Raw genomic sequence first — 17081 nt, forward strand, 5'->3', positions numbered from 1 at the left:
TGATGTGACAAACCTTGTGTCGTAATGTGGCAAATAGGATTGTTTCTCCCTTTCCTCATGCTTTAGATGTACCAGCTGCTTCTTGGCCGCTCCACCATTGTGGGTCATAGTATGGAAATCATGAGCTCAAAGATCTAGTAGGCATTGGCAAAATGTGTACCTCCTGCTTATTGTCTGATCCCTCGCTGGGAGCATATTCCATCCACCTGCCTCTTGGCCAATCCTCTGTTATGGGTATTTGTCATTGTATGGAAATTATGATCATGATTAACATGCAGATGCATTTCTTGGCCGATATTCCATTGTAGGTACATGCCATAGTACAGAAATCATAATCATCATGCAGTGGTCATCTTAAACCTAGTTGGTATTGGCATTATATGTACTTTCTGCTTCTTGGTTGACGATATGTGCCATTGCATAGAAATCATCATCATAATCAACACGCGGACAGGTTTCTGGGCCTTTTCCTCATTCAGGGTATGTGCCACAATATGGGAATCATAATCAACACATGGTGATCGTCACAGTGAGCTTGTTCATGTTGGCATGGTTGTGGCCTATTAGTTAGAGCACTGAGTTGCTGCTTTGGGGGGCCGAAGTTCGAATATAAGTTATATAAGTGTTTAAGTAAATTTGAGTCGACTCTGCAAGAACTCAACCAGCAACCGACCAAACCAGGTGAAACCATGGGATGGTAGGCAAAGAAAGCTTTGCTTTAAAAGGAAGGGATGGTCAAAAAGTATTGTGTGTGGTTACCTACACACACACACAAATGAAAAACAGTGTGGGTTGCAAATAAACTTACTTAGGTGGGTGTGATGGTATAGTTTATGAAAAAGGGCAAGGTGAGGGATCTTTCATAAAGCTGCTAATGATGAAAGGGCAAAGTTAGTTTTCATGGCTGTGTGACAAAGAAGATCGGCAGGCTGAAAAGCCCTGTTGCCATCGCGTGGCTTGTACCCAGTTCGTTCGCTGCCTGCGCCCTACCTGCTGTTGCCACGTTGGTCGCTGCTTCCCTACGACCCGAATAAATACCCTTTACAGCTGTTACACTTGCTCCTGGATTATGGCTGGAAAGAATAAAGCTGTGTTTTAACTTGGCACTGGCTCGGTGTCAAGTGCTCAAATTTTGCTTAAAGAGACCGGCAGCAATCTTTATTGACGCTGTTGTATTTAGTTCAATGGAAAGCATACCGGTCAGTGTCCAATCCTGCAGTGGTAACACAAAGCATTGTAGAACATTTTTTTATCTGACTTTTTCGGTTTGCAGTCACGATTGTGTTTGAAGTCATCTGCTGAAAACATGCTGGAAATATTGTTAGGCGAGTGTGAAAGCAATTATACGCTAGCAGTAGTGGGAAGTAGACAAGTGTGACCCTAGCTGCAAAAAAATCAATGCATTTAAAGCTAAGTTTTCTTTGCTTCTTCCTTTGACATTTTCACTGCTGTGGCTGCTGTTGCTGCTGTCACTGTCTTGCATGCCACAGGGGGGAGGTCGTTCAGAGTGTGCATATACCCGGCAGGAGTGTGGCAGAAAAAAAGGCAATGCGAGAAGCTCGTTTGGACCTTTCCATCACATTGCCACAATGCCCTCTGCAGCTCTGTAGACGTCACAGCATATGCCCTCTTGACTGCTGTAATTATCTCTGACCCCTGCGAAAGCATTGCAGAAACTGCAGCACCTACCTTTGTACTAACGTGCAACAGCCCAAAGGGGGGATAAATAGAATGGTACGGAGGAGATAGGGATAGCAGGCAGAAAATGGGGTAGAACAGATGCAGTTGCGAAACGAGTGAAGTGCTACTCTTCACTCGCAGCTCGCATACATGGGGGGAGGGCGGGAGCGGGAAAAGCGGCATAAAAAGCCAAGAAAGCCAAGCTAACTTCTGGACACGACAGCAGTTGAGGAAAAATTGAATAAATTTAATTTGAAGGTTCAGTATGGTATGCTTCTGTCGCGATGCGATGTGCCTTGTGAAGCAATGACAATGCTAACTTGCTTGGAGGTTATGAACAGTGGCACATAAAAGCGCCTCAAGCAAACGCTTCTCGCCATCTGTTCTGTCTACTGCGTAGACAAACGGCAATGGTGCATACTAGGTAACATTTAACATCAACTCGCCAATAATTGTCAATCAAAGCAAACAGCACAGAAAGCTTTGCTTACATAGATTCCCACAGTTTGTTGGATCTGCACGATTTCTTTGTTCATTTAGCTGATCTTCATGTGAGGGCATTTTGTATCTTGAAGGGAAACCACAGAAGTCAATGTACTCATTCGCAAACTCGCACACGTACAAAAGCACTCATGTGTGCCATCATGCAATGAGGGGTTCCACAGCTCTTCACGGTTCTGCAGTTTCACTCATTGCCGTGAAGGCTGCGTCATTTGTTAGCGTGAACTTTTTAGATGCACAGAATAAAGCTCGGACATCTTTATATTACAAAGGCTGCAATCTTATGCAATACATATGGTGCACTTAAAAGCAACCAACTTGCATACAGTAATCTGCAGCTGTGTGGTCAGCATCTGGCTCTTGTACCAAGGCTTTACTGGAAATTGGCACAACATAGTTTTTCATGACTTTCTGTGCCAATTTCAAATGCAATGAAATCAAAATTTATTTTCCATTTGCACAAAAATAAAATGAAAGTGGTTGAGTGAAAAGCCACGACAAATGGCTGCAGAAGTTCTCTACAACCTCCTACAACAACTTTGGCAATGGCACAGGGCAAGAAAACATGAAATTCGTACACAGAAGCAAGATCATAAAGCATATATACAACAGATAGAAGCAACAAATACTAGAAATTGCAGAAGTTAATTACAACCAGAAAAGATATATGTAAACCAGAATTTGTGATCTCTGTTGTCCACAAGGAAAAAAAGAACCCTATTTAAAGCGCGAACAACTTGGTCGATTATATCACTATAAATTATGACTTTTTCATTTTCATCAAAATTTCATGACTTGTTCTGGACAGTTTTTGGTCCACCCTCAGCTGAACATAGCTTATTAGAACTCGGGGCATTTTGTCAATCGCATCAGTGAGATTGTGGTGGCATTCCAACATCAGTCATTCTGTGCAGGTCCTGCATCAAGAGATGTGAAGATGTTGCTGAACATGATGAAGGCTGGCATGAACGTTGCCAGGTTGAACTTCTCACATGGTACTCATGAGGTACGAATGGCTTCTTTTTTTTTTGAAAAACTACAGAAATGCCATGTGTGCTATGCCTCCAGCCCATCATTGCTATTTTGCACATACTACTATAATGTTGTGATCAGTGCATGCAGCTTCTGATGTTGGACGACGAAGGGGTGACCATATGTTAGTGTCAACCTTTCTTTATTGGCTACTGTAGGTTGAGCCATGCAGTTGCGCGCTAGTTAAATCTTTTCAGTAATCATAATCAAAAAGGAATGAGCCACCTATTCATCAGCACTGTTGTCAATACAATTTCGTGCAGTAAAAGGGCATACTGCCATGCACACATGGTTTTGTTACTTGGTGACTATTCCTGATTGGGGCATTACTGCTGTCAAGTTACAGATTGGTGCAAGGTAAGCCTACTGTATCTAAAGATGTTCAATGTTATTGCTAATTGTGTAACAAAAGTCTTGTCTAATGAGATTTCGCATATGATGCAAGTAACGTATCCCATTTTTTTAATGTGTGCAAGCACCGGCTGTTAGTACTCTGGAATTTATGGTGACACATGTATAAATGCAGGACAGACTTGAGCCATGAATTCAGATTCGAACGACTGATGATCGTCGTTGTTTGAGTATTGGTTTCTTTTCTGCTTACATGTTTGCTTAATACGGCTACATTTTTTATTTGCACTTTTGGATAGTGCTTTGTTCTTCTCTGGCACTTGAACGGGACAGTATTTAATCTTTCGTTACCTCACCTATAGAAATTGATCAATTTCATCAGCGGCTTTAATATGTCCAATTTGTCCTGCAGCGAAAACTGCTTTCACTTCTTTATCACTAGCTGCATTAATCGTTGGATCTCGCGCGAACATCGCCAAACCTTTATCGTGAAGTACTTGAAGTTTGTGGTGAAGCAGTTGGCACTCGACATTGTGATGATTGCTACTACAATCGCAGTTTCTGTTTAACGGAACAGGGTAGGCAAATTTTCCGAAAAAAATCGATTTTTTGTTTTTGTGTAATTTAAAATCTCTATTCTCTCCTTAACATGGCCCAGTGTTTCATTTGCCCGTACGCGAAATATTTACCTCAAAATCAACATTTTTCGAAACCTAGGCAGCATCCAGCCACGCCCCCTTTGACACATGCTCGGGATCCTTGCCTCTCCTAAACTGAAAAAAAAAAATTTTTTTCACCGCCTATTTTTTGTCACGTTTAGCGGAATGGCTGTCACTCATCTACCAACAGTGAAAACCTAGCTAGCATATTTCACTTAGCCAAACGAATCCTAAGACGCAGCTGGATTACTCGCAACGCGGGGCGTTTTGCTCGTGCTTTTGCGTGTTTTCGCGGATAATCGAATTTATTTAAACTTTGGTGCTGGTTATTTAGCGTTAATGCAATGACGAAGCCAAAGAAGTACTTTGAAAAACCTCTCTTCCACGGAAACCGGCATAAGTCGACCTCCAATGACGCCAATTCTCCGCAACACAATCCAGGAGGGGGCGCTGCGGCCACCACGTGAGCGTCTGCATCGAAGCTTTCGCGCTCGGTGGAACGCTCGAAGCAGAACGCCGGTGTTTCAGCAGCTCTGAAAGCCTGAGCTTCTCCAGAAATGTCTCCATGGAAAAACTCAGAACGCGAATGAGGCGTTCAACAAGGTTGTATGGGAGCGGGCTCCGAAGAATGTCTTTCTTGGCCTCAAGACGCTGAAAATAGTGACAATGGATACTGTGCTAAATTTTAATGACCGTAGCATTGCTCGAGGCGACATTTTGAGGTCATTCGGAGTTTCTCCAGGACGGTTCACAGTCCAGTGGTTGCGCGAAGTTGACCGGCGGCGACTGTACTTTGCAGAGAGGGCTACACGACTGGTAACTAAGGAGGCCCGGAAAACAAGGCAGCTAGCACAGAAAAGAAGTGTTGACGATGGAGGGGACTACCAGGCTGGTGGCTATTGAAAAAATGCCCCAGAATTTGTTTCTATAGTCCTACATTGCAATAAAGCTTTTTCTTCCACTTCAAAGCCAATTATCTCAGAACACCAAATTTTGCTGCATTTGACCCTTTTTTTCAGAAACTACAAGCGCTAGGGCGATAACATTTCCCAGATATTGAGCAAACATTACAGAAAGTCTACTGAACTAGGATTTTAAATATTCTTGTAGGTGATTTTTGTTTACAGGCTATTTACTGCAGATTTTGGCTCTAAAATTAGGTGGGTCCTGTAAAAAAATGAAAACAAAAAAATCTAATCTCTAAAAAGAAATAATCCTAGTTCAGTAACACTACCTAGCATTGCTGATTACAATGCCACCAAGATTAATGTTCTAACCCCAGCAGATCACGAGAAAAAGGGTCACGAACACAGCCTAAAATGCATGGCTAGAATAGGACCTACCCTGTCCCCTTAATGTGAGAGTTGCGGCGCTGTTACATTTAGCAGAATTCGGAATACTGATGATGGGAAAATAAACTATGTGCGTTATTCTGAAGTATGTGCTGTATTGAAATTCGTAGGTCTGAAATATTTTTACATTGAAATATAGGCAGTCTGGTGGGGATCTTTAAAATATTCGTAAATTTGAGAAATTAATGTGGGGTTCGTAGTAACGAGATTTGACTGTAGCAACATCATGCACCATCTGAAATGACAACCGAACTTAAGCTTTTTGTCAGATTTGACAATTTCTTGCACATTGTGGCATCTGGAAAAATAAAGCTTCGACTGGAGATATTGTTGAGACTAGGCTCCAATGCTCCTCACAATTCAATAAAAAGATGCAAAATTTGTGCTTTGATTGACTCTGCATGATAATGTTTAAATGACAGCAGCAGTGGAGACACAGAAGCTTCTTTCTCAGATTTACTATTGTCCGATCCAGTGTGTACGCTGTTTCAACTATGTATAAAATGATGTAGATGCTCATGAGTGCACATTATTTTTATAATGGTTTTTATAATTGACTAAATATCAAGTGCAACTTCATTTTCCCCACAGCGGGTTGCTTTAATTTGTGAGCACTTCAACAGCATACATACAAATTATTACGAGCGATCATTTCCGTCGTGTGGGGATTTTCACTCGCAACAGCGCACAGTCAATTCCAGGGTGACTTTGGTCGAACTTTGACTAGTTGTGTATTATTTCTTAAACATTGAGTACCACCTGAGAAAGTGCTGAGAAAGTGCATTTATTTAGTACTGTACACCAGTACTATGCAGCACTCCACATTATTGTACAGCACTCTACAGGAACTGAATAGAGCACATGGATGATCCAGCACAAGTAGAACACAAACTAGACCCCCTTACTTGCCCAGAAAGGCTTATGGAATGCGATAATCATGTATGAGGAGGCTTCGCATGCTCTCTGTCCTGAGAAACATTGCTTCTCAAGCCTAAAGAATGTAGTAAAAAACAAAGCAGGTGCCTGCTGCAACGAGTAAAAACTCAAGTGTACAGTAGGAACTTGCCCATTTTCACATTTGCGACGCTACTGTTTTCCTGCTTAGCATGGGAATCGCTATGGTTAGTACTGACCCCAACAAATTTTCATAGTAATTTCTTTTGCATGATCTGACTTGAAAAAGTTGGGAATTAAAAACCAGGTGCACATTTTGTGTATTTCATTTTTGTTTACTTTCACTACTTACACTAGTAATAGCAAATGAGCATATTCATTCATTTTCCTTGAAGTGGCATTTTGAAGTTTCGTCAAAGCAATTATTACTGTCATATGTGCATTCAAAACACGAGTGACCGGGCTATAATTTTATGTATTGGAAAATATGTTGCGACTACTATGTCTTGAAATAAAATGTTCAAACATAAAAGCACCCAAAATTGGAGCATTCCTAATGGTAACAAAACAGCTAATAGTGCTACTCCTGCATTTGTAGGTTTATTGATATCTTTGAGGAGGCATTAATTCATTGGGTTTCTTACTAAATTGCATGGGGTAGTTGCACTTTGAAAGTGTAATTATGCCTCTGCAGTCGTGGCCATTTTTTGTCAATGAGCTTGAACATGCACAAAGCTAACCTGTGATGCCCACGATTTTAGACTCGTTTAGTGCCCATTGAATTCGTTGTGTTGCAAAATTTCTTTTCCTTTTGTCACCAGTACCACGAGGGCTCCATCAAGAATATTCGTGAAGCAGAGCGTTTGCTGAATGAAGAAATCAAGCCGGATTCCCGCCACACTGCAATTGCCCTGGACACCAAGGGCCCAGAGATTCGCACGGGCCTTCTGCTCGGCGTAAGCTGCACCTCCTACTTTCTCATGACCCCAGGTTACAGCTTTATGACTCATGGTAAAATATAAAATAAGAAATATAAATAAATATAAATAAATAAAGATATATAAATATAAATAAATCTAAGATAGTCGCAAATAATGGAACGGAGGCTGCACTTTGCAACAGTCCATTTCATTTTCCGTTTTTCCCTTTCGTTGTTGGATCAGTGCTGACATGCGACCAATTTTACCACTGCACAAACAACAAAAAGAAAAGTTGGGCGAAATGGAATGGGTATTCTAATGTACTGATGCATTTCATGCAGCCTCAAGACCTGCATTGTGCAACAATCCATTTTTCAATTTTTTTCCCCTGACCTGCAGGGGTAGCCTGTGGCAATGGTGCTCCACTGCTGAGCTCGAGATCGTGGGTTGTAGTTAATCCAGAGCCTTCCATTACGATGTACCATATAGCTCGCTGTGCACTTTTAGGATGTTAAAAATCCACAATTTTGTAGCGAAGCTGTATATAGCTACCCTCTGGCGGTGGTCGATGTCTGTCTACTCGTTGCGTCAACATGAAAAAATTTGTCTCCACTTTCTCGCAAATGCTCTATAGTTCTCAATCTAATGTAGGCATCTTGGCAAAACATCATACTGAAATTGGCCATTAAGATTACTCTATCATTAAGCCAAGTTTGAATAACTTGTCGCAGTTCACAGTGAAGTTGTAAACGTTACAGAATTTTCCCGTCTGCTGTCAATACATAGCAGTCTACGGAGGGAGTATGGTTAGAGAAAACAGCTGTAACTCTCGTTTAATCTAAACTATCCCGAAACAAATTGTGACAATTAGGCATTAAGATGACTCTAACGTTACGTCGAGTTTCATTAATTGCGTAGTTCACAGTAAAGTTGTAAATATTTTTGAATTCCCGTCTGCCATCTGGTGGTACTTGCACACGTCACTACTTCATAAAAGAATAAGAAAAATCGATCCACAGTTGTTTCCATTTGTTGTCTGTGTCCCAAAACACCAACAACATAGATGTGGAGATTCAAGTAAAATGCCACAGCTTTGCTGCTCGTCCTTCTTCACAGAGTGGAAGGGCATATAAATTTTTAATTTGCAAAGTTATTAATGCTTCTGAGCTGCAGCAGCAGAAAGATATGTGGATAGCGTTCACTGTCCAGTGTCAGCCCATTAAATGCAAACACAGCAGTCAAAATGGTCCTCTTCAATTTGTCGTGCTAGACAGCCCAGGGACTGGCTAAGCTGCGCATGTTAACACTGACTGACTGAAAGCAGCATCTTGGGCAGTCCTGGACAGTACGAGTGACAAATAGAAGTACCCCGTACATATAGTAGCTGCGGAGAAGAAAAAAGAAGTTGCCATTGTTGGATTTGGGTTGTCTCTGGCTCTGGCTTTGCACAGAGGGTCACGCTCTAGCCTGTGTGTCTCGGAACTGGTTGCTGGCCTGTGCTACCGGGACTTTGCACGGAGACTAAGCTGGCCCACACCGTCGTCTGAACTTTCTAGACGAGAGTTGCTTCCTTGCTGATGAGTATGATGTTGGGAGGTCGGAGGAATAGAACAAGGTTTATCCACATGGGAGAGAGAGAGAGAGCGTAAACTTTAATTTCAAATCAGCAAGAGAGCAAACTTATTTACAAAGACACGCTCGTACTAGCAGAAAGAGAGTGTAGTACATATCAACATGGTAGCCTGCAGCTACATCGTTCTTGTAGCATAAGCTATGTACATGATTCTCGGGGAGCGCACGCCTCACTCACAGTATGTCTTCCAAAACCCTCCATCTTCCCTAGGACTCTCACTAGTGAAAGAGGTCATCACATCATCAACCAATAGGAATGGTCAAACTGTTCGCAGTGTCCCGCCCACAATGTCGTGCCACCCCGCTGAACTCTGCCTCTGATGTTGCAACTTCACTCTTGCATATGACGCAATGACGAAGATAATCGGAATGCAGTAGTCGACATCACTCTCGTGGTCAGTCAAGCCACGCCCTGATGGTTGTTACTCCTTTCACGGAATGGAGCAGTTGCAGACACCTCCAATGGATGTTTACTTCGCAGGTTGACCCGGTGTTGTATAGGCATGACAGCTGGAATGCTGGTCATGTCGGCAGTGCCATGAGCCTTGCGTTTAGTCTTCGGCTAGTACGCCAAACGTAACACAGTTAACTTGAATGCAGCAAATGCTTAGAGGAACCCAACCCTGTGTCTGCGCAACGCAGACTTGAAATTTCCATCCTGGTTTTCGGACCGAATACCATTTTGACACGATTATAGTGCATCCTTGAATCTAATGCGCACCCATTTCCACTGGCTTTTCCCAGTTTTTTTTTTTTTTGTTGCATACAATGTGAAGTTCAGCATTGTTTAATTATTGTATATGTTGCCATTCTTGTTCTTCATGTTTTTGAAATGGCTGTTTATGTATGAATTCTTGAAGATGTATGCACTGCTCTTTTTCTATTGATTTGCTTTGTTCTTGTACCAATTATTTTTGCATCTTGCATTCCCTTTCGCTCTCTTTGCCTTGTAGCAGCTATCTGGGCTAGTGTCAAGCTGTTTATGTGGCTTTTAGCTTGGGTAGCCAGCCGGAACTACCTGGTAAAGTGAATTGAATTGAAATAGGTGCACCTGAATGCAAGATGCATTTGTATGCAACATGCTTCTACTTAAATATATAGCATGCCCCCATGTTTGCAATTGGAGAAAAAGGCATTCGTAATTTAACTTCACAGCAAGGAATATTTTTCAAAAAATGAGCCTCAATAATGAAAGCGCCATGTCGTCACCACCATTTGTGCTTCATTGACCATAGATGCCAAGCACACAAGGCAGTATTCCCGAGCGAGCACTTTTAGAGATCCTGCTATCGCATTTGCGAGATTTTATGTGACTGTATTGGTCTTGTCAAAATATGCGGCCGAAAGCGTTCCTGGAACTCTGAGCAGACAGCGAGCTTGGTACAGCACCAGAAACGCCGGTCATATATGCTGGTGCATCTGTTGCGGAGTCGCGTGAAATCTTGAAAAAAGTGATTGCATCAAAAGTTATAGTGGTTGAGCTCAAAACGAACCCACAACAATTTAAGAAAACTTGCTCTGCCACCGTCTTGTGATGGTGACGACACTGCGTCTGACAGCTCTGACGGCAGGCTGCTGCAAACACCGCGAGCACTGTTTTGGTTTCATATCCAATTTGGACCTAGTTTCTTTGAAAAAAGGTGCGCATTAGATTCGTGTAAATACGGTACCAGTGGCCGTATTCTGGATGAGTTTTGTGGATATCCATTTCACTAAATACTCATTGGCTAAATTGGCAGCCAGAATGCCCGTTGCTTCATTGAGGCATCGTACAGAAGAGTGATTGAGAGTGTGGCTCCAGGACACATTTTCTCTGGCCTAGTCAAGTTCTGTCGTTTGTCTAAAATTTTCCCCAGCTAGCAGTCAGGTGAATGTCAGTTTTTTGTTACATAGTGGTTAGTGTATTGGGTGCAAATAGAAAGGTTTGTAGTATACATTAGACGTGTCACTTGTGGAGAGGTGAGATGCCTTCTTAATTCACATGGCACATTAACATATAACATATATGTGGCCTATAAAGTAAACTACCGTTAGTTTGACTCTGGTTAATTCAATCTTTCAGTTAATCCCGATTCCAACCAAAGATCCTGGCCAACACTCATGCATTTTTATGGGACCAAACTTTTGTTATTTTGTCCTAAAACTGGCCTTCGCCGATGAATTTGAACTTTGCTGGTTACCATACATGCGGCCTGACCCCGATGGTGGACCACACTGGTGACTGCAACAGTGACAGCATCCGTCTTTCTTTCTTTCCTTCCTTTTTTTTTCTTTCAAATTTAATGCATACTGCAAACCATTTCTATGGTCCAAGCAAGAGGGGCCCCTTAGTCATACAACAGATAAGAACAAAAGACAACCAAACATTCAAAAGAAATGCAGAAAGTGAATAAGCATACACTTTGACAGCATATTTAACAGCTGCAAAAGTGACACTCCAGTTCGTGCAAAAAAATCATTAGCATCAGATACTTGCAGGTAATTCACTCCACTCTGATAGTTTTAGACAGTGCCCAGGGTACAGGGAACATGTTGAACACATCATCTATCGTTGAAAAAAAAAAAAAAAAACTATTTTCAGTCTGCTCTGGGAAGATTTTCAAGCAGCAACCATAGCTCACAATGTCCGATTACGGTATTTATACGATTCTAATGCGCACCTTTCTTTTCCTTCAAGAAAATGGGAGCGTAAGTTGCCTGTCCGGTGCAATCGCATATTAAACCAAAACTGCCTTCTCAGCATTCGTGCTCTTTGCTACTTGACATAGTTGTAGTGCGGCAAAGCTAACTATAGGAAACTGGCTGCCATTGTGCAAACATATTTTTCTTGCTAAAAAATAGGGTGCATGCTAAATTTCTTTCTTTAGGAGCTTTAATGGAATTTCTGCACAAGTTTTCTGCTTTGAACATGCAGAATGGGGGCGAACTTTTGATTCTGGAGCATGCTGGACTCTGGCAAACACTGCTGAATGAATTGGTGTGGACGTTTTTAGGCACCTTGTTTAATTCGACCCGCCGGATAATTCGACGAATTGTGTCGGTTCTGTCAGGTTCGAATTAATGGAAGTCGACTGTATTATGCCTGGCTGCTTAAATATGCTTGAAGCCAGTCCATAAGTGCATTCAATATATCCTAAATAAAATGTATTTAGTAGTTGCACCTTGAAAGTGTAATTATGCTTTGCTTGTGACGTGCGAGTAAGAAATTTTGCATTTATTTTGCTGTTCTGCTCAACTTCGTTTTATAATAGTTTAAAAGCTAAAGCTATATATTTTCAGCATTGGAAGACAGTTACAATTCCTAAAGTCTATTTCTGTTGCAACATAATTCAAGTAATTGATATTGATAGTGGCCTGTCCTTGGTACATTGCAGGGTCCAACTGCAGAAATTGAACTGAAAAAGGGTGCAACCATCACACTCACTACGGACTCTTCTTTTTATGAGAAGTGTGATGAGAACACACTCTATGTGGACTATGAAAACATCGCTAAGGTACTGAGCGAGGGAAGTACGATCTACATTGATGATGGCCTCATCTCTCTCACTGTCAAGGAGATTGGTAAGTGGAATTTGGTCATTGCTTGCCATTGAGGTTTTAATCAACCATTCGCATACATACTGATACCTGCCAACTTTTCTGGTTTTACCGTAATATAAGCTTGGTTTAGAATGTGTTTACGATTGTCATGTTGGTACGGCTAATTTTACAATTGTTTATTTGCATATAATTCAAGACAGAACTGATTTAAAAAAATACAAGTACAGTCGCTGTCCGAATTTTCACAATGACTTTTCCGACCCATAAAATTACACGAACACACCTGCAGCAGTGACACCAACCTATAGAACCAATATACAAACAGCTACTAAAGCTATGTGAATTTTGTGTGTGGTGCAGATTATCCTTGCTGTGACTGTAGAGCAGTGTCTGTTCAGTGTTCCTGCAGTACAAGGTCGACTAAAGTTTTATAGACAATGAACATGTCATGTAATCAAACAATTTTGTACATGTTATTTCATCAAATTTCATTTTTGTGGTTTCAGCTGTAGTATTTTTTGTATTCTTGGTTAGCCGGTCTGCATACTGCTGATGCAGTGTATGTCTGCTAGATTTGTGTGTATGATAAGATATGGGCCCAGGATCCTTCATCAGTCAGGTGCTTTGTGCGGACAATGTTGACTATACTCCACAGACGCGATAATTTACTCACTCAACAGACAACAGAGCAATGATAATCGTCTGTACCTCCTAACGTGCCTCAGCACACGTCGACCGTCCTACTTGCTGTTGTCATCATCATTGCCATGGCGGTTGTCGTCGTGAGTGCTCCGCAAGGCAGTTGGGAAGTCCAGCACCTCTCGAGGTGGCTTGTATCGACCGTGACGTGGAAACAGTAGAAGCGTACAGCAGGTCGGTAGAGCAAGCTGCTGCAGTACAAGTCAATGGCTTTCCAGCCACTGTTGCCGCAGACAGCAGGCACATCAGATCACCTGGTCCGCAGGCATGTGCCTCCTTGGTCCCAGGCCGCAAACATTACTGGCCATGAGGCCTTCAAATCAAATGCAATGCCAGGCTGCTACGACAGCAGGCCGCCGGTTGCTGGGTGAGCAGCAAACGCAGAGCGGGACATTGGCCTCATTAGGTCCGTGTGGCCGCAGGACACTTGGTCGAAGGCGGCTGCGACTCGAACCGCCGTTTGGCGAGCTGCCGTCCATGTCGTTTCATGCTCCGTTATTTCGAGCCGCATCAATCTCTCGCTTTCGTGGCCACGCGTTTCTTTTTCATTTTCACGCCCACACAATCCACATCATCACACTGAGGATCCGCTTTATTTTCTCATGCCCTGCTTGTATTCCTGTATTTCTGTGGCTTTGCACATGCATATATGGTCAAATTGAGTGGACAGATGCAACAACTGATGAGTATTGCCGTCAGCTCCAGGCGTGCCATGGTCAAGCACACCCAATCTTCTGTGATGTGTTTGCTGGGTTTCATGTTCTGACCATTATTTTCACTGAACCCTCTATCTATTTCTTGACCTTGTCTATGTGTAAGTTGACCAGAAAAGCCTTTGCACATTGGAGCGAAGCAGGCCATTTTTCTAATGTCAACATTTGTGCAAGCATCTGCGTTACTTGGAAAATTTAGAAACAAGTTCATAGATTTAGATGTGCTGTAGTTATTGCTGTTGCCATTGGTCAGCAGCTGGAAGTGTCACTTACTGCTTATGCACAAACAGTTACAAAAAGAAAAAGAATGCTTATGCTTCTTTTAGATGGTGACAAGCTGGTCTGCAACATTGAGAATGGAGGAACCCTCGGAAGCAAGAAAGGGGTGAACTTGCCTGGAGCCTTGGTTGATCTTCCTGCGGTGTCAGAGAAGGACAAGGCCGACCTGGAGTTCGGTGTGGAACAAGGGGTAAGGCTTTGTTCGAGCATTGAGAGACTGGCACAGATTGAGGTGTTCAAATGTTTCAAGCCCTCTACCATTTTAAAAGAGCACTAAAGGTGAACATAGGATATGTCCAGAAACCTCTGATAAAGTTATGTGAAAAGGCGACTTAATTGGGCCTGTAGGGAGTTGCACAATACCGTATTTACTCGCATAATAAATGCACCTCCTACCTATTCAATCAAAAAGTGTAGTCTTTTCTTTGCGTAATAGTTGCATCCCGAACTTGCTGCCTTGTAAGTAGATGCACAGTAACGATTCGGCTTGTGATACGGTGTCCGATGTTCCGGAGTGACAGCCAGAGTAGCTCCAGAGCTACTGCACGGCAAATGTCTCGGATCAGAGGCCTGGTGTGCGACAAAAGTAGGAGATGCACGGTTTGATTCGGTGTCCAATACAGCGCCCAATGCACCGGAACCGCAGCCAGATTCGAGGCATTTTACCATGCTGTCTTGCCGGACCGGTCACCCGGCAGAGACTGACGGGCTGGATTAGAGGCATTCTGCCAAGCTATTGCACCGGATCAAACAACTGACCTGTGCAGGTGTCCAATCTGCTACTACAGCCCGGCAAGACATCTAGAATGCAGCTGCTGTTCCGGAGCATCCGATACCATATTGGATGCCAAACTGTACTATTTGTCTCCTACTTTTTATATATAGGTGGCCAAATTGCTCAAAATTCTATCTCGCATAATAAGTGCAGCCCCCAACTTCGCACAACCTTTTTGGGAATAAAGTGCTTTCATTATGCAAATAAATATGGTACTTCTGCAATTTTAATTTTCGTGAATTAGGCGAATTGTGTAGGTATCCTAAGCTGTATTGGCAAACTAGGAGGTGGGTGTGGAGTTCTCTTAGCTTTTGAGCGCAGCTTGAAATACTGTACAAAGCATGCAAAGACTCCAGTTTCTGTTCAAGGTGTGAGGCTAGGACAGCTAGTTTAGAGTCAAGCTGATAGAAGGCAGTAGAATATGAGGGGGTCAGTGTATGTTCCCCAACCCGATAACCATTGCTTCAAGAGCCTAAAGAACAGAAAAGAAGGGATCAGGTGCTTGCTCTAAGCAGTCGAAGTGCACTTCCAGTACGATACTTGTTTTCACATGCACGAAGCCATGGCTTTTACATGCAGTCGCCAAATTTGCATAAATGACTTTGCCCTGGTCTTAGAGAGCCTGGAAACCAGGACAAGGATACATATTTGGTATTTCAGATTTTAAAAAAGTTAAATCAAATTATTTTCATTCACACTTCTTGAGGTGCATCTTTCAATTTCCACATAATTTCTCAAAAGCTTGCTGCGCAGTTATTTCTTCTTTGCTTTCAAAACACTGTTAAGCTACAGTTTTGTGTCACAGCCGATGATGAGACTAGTGTGTCTTGAAATAAAGTGCTTAATCATAAAAGCACTGGAAATTAGCACAGTTCCAGTGTTAAGGCAAGAATTAAGCATGAAACACCTCTTGGTGCCATTGTGCATACCAAAGGGGGAATATACAATCCTGAGAAAGTCATTGTGAACACAATAAGGATGCAAATAAAAGGCAATAAAATGCATATATGTGCGCCATGCAGTAAAAGGCTTTCTTCCCAGCTCTTGCTCGCGCTCAGAACCACATGTATGTTTATGCAGACAGAAAAGGCAGTTGAAAACTTAATAGGCACATGCAGTGAAGTTGAAAGATACGTGAACAAAACAACTCGTGCACTAATCTTTATGGCAGTTTCCCTTTTCTGTCATTAGGACTGGTATAGATACCGCCCATGTCTCAGTGGCCTAGCCTATTATGGCATACAGGAAACTGGCTGTTTCCTGCATAGCCACGACGACATGGAACAGGCACTTTTATGTGCACACGTATGGAAGAAGTAACACAGTCCAAGATGCCAGTGCTGGAAGTAAAGGAGGATTTATTGCTTATGCCTAGGTCAAGCTATATCTGTTTATTTTGACTCTTCCAAGCAAACTCAACTGACTTGAGTGGAACAGCTTCAGAACCACTGTTAATTAATAGCACACAGTGCTTCCCTCAGACATAACTGCTGAGTGGAGAAAGGTGCATAATTGGAAGCTTAAGTTTTTTTGCAAGTGCTTTCTCGCTTGAATGTTTGTGTGTTCAAAGTGGTATGGTGTAAGCGCTTAAAACTTCATGTATGTAATGTTTAAGCATGGCTAAGTGCTTACGCATGGTAGGTGTCCATGACTACTGCCTGTTAGATCTGGTAATGCGTAGATACCCCTGATGAGCTGTAGGTCTAAGCATGCAACTTCCCTGAAGCTGAATGCATTGTATGCTTGGAAAGTCTGCAACATAACTTGAATGTCTTATGAGTTATAAAAGTGCAGCTAAAGCAGTGTGTGCTTTCATCACGTCTCTCTCATGCTGTAATAACATTGCATGAATATTACTTTGCCCAGCTTTTAGTCCTTTGTTTTGCTGAGCATTAAACAAAAAATTAAATTTTTCAGGTGGACATGATTTTCGCTTCGTTCATCAGAAATGCTAATGGTGTAAAGGAAATCAGAAAAGTCCTTGGTGAAAAAGGAAAGGACATCAAGATCATGTGCAAGATTGAGAATGACGAAGGTGTTCGCAAGTGAGTCAA

The 17081-nt window shown here is 42.3% G+C and overlaps 1 protein-coding gene across 4 annotated transcripts in view; it reads left to right on the top strand.

The window, feature by feature from the left end:
- LOC139059181 (pyruvate kinase PKM-like) overlaps nt 1-17081 on the top strand; it is a 51496-nt gene that overhangs the window by 23252 nt on the left and 11163 nt on the right. For all 4 annotated transcript variants that reach the window (XM_070537200.1, XM_070537199.1, XM_070537197.1 and 1 more), the window contains 5 exons: nt 3096-3187; nt 7291-7425; nt 12396-12582; nt 14300-14442; nt 16945-17072. In XM_070537200.1, the coding sequence (XP_070393301.1) occupies nt 3096-3187; nt 7291-7425; nt 12396-12582; nt 14300-14442; nt 16945-17072 (685 nt within the window). The remainder of the gene's footprint in view (nt 1-3095; nt 3188-7290; nt 7426-12395; nt 12583-14299; nt 14443-16944; nt 17073-17081) is intronic.

The sequence above is a fragment of the Dermacentor albipictus genome, chromosome 4, assembly GCF_038994185.2.
Source record: "Dermacentor albipictus isolate Rhodes 1998 colony chromosome 4, USDA_Dalb.pri_finalv2, whole genome shotgun sequence".
NCBI lineage: Eukaryota > Metazoa > Arthropoda > Arachnida > Ixodida > Ixodidae > Dermacentor > Dermacentor albipictus.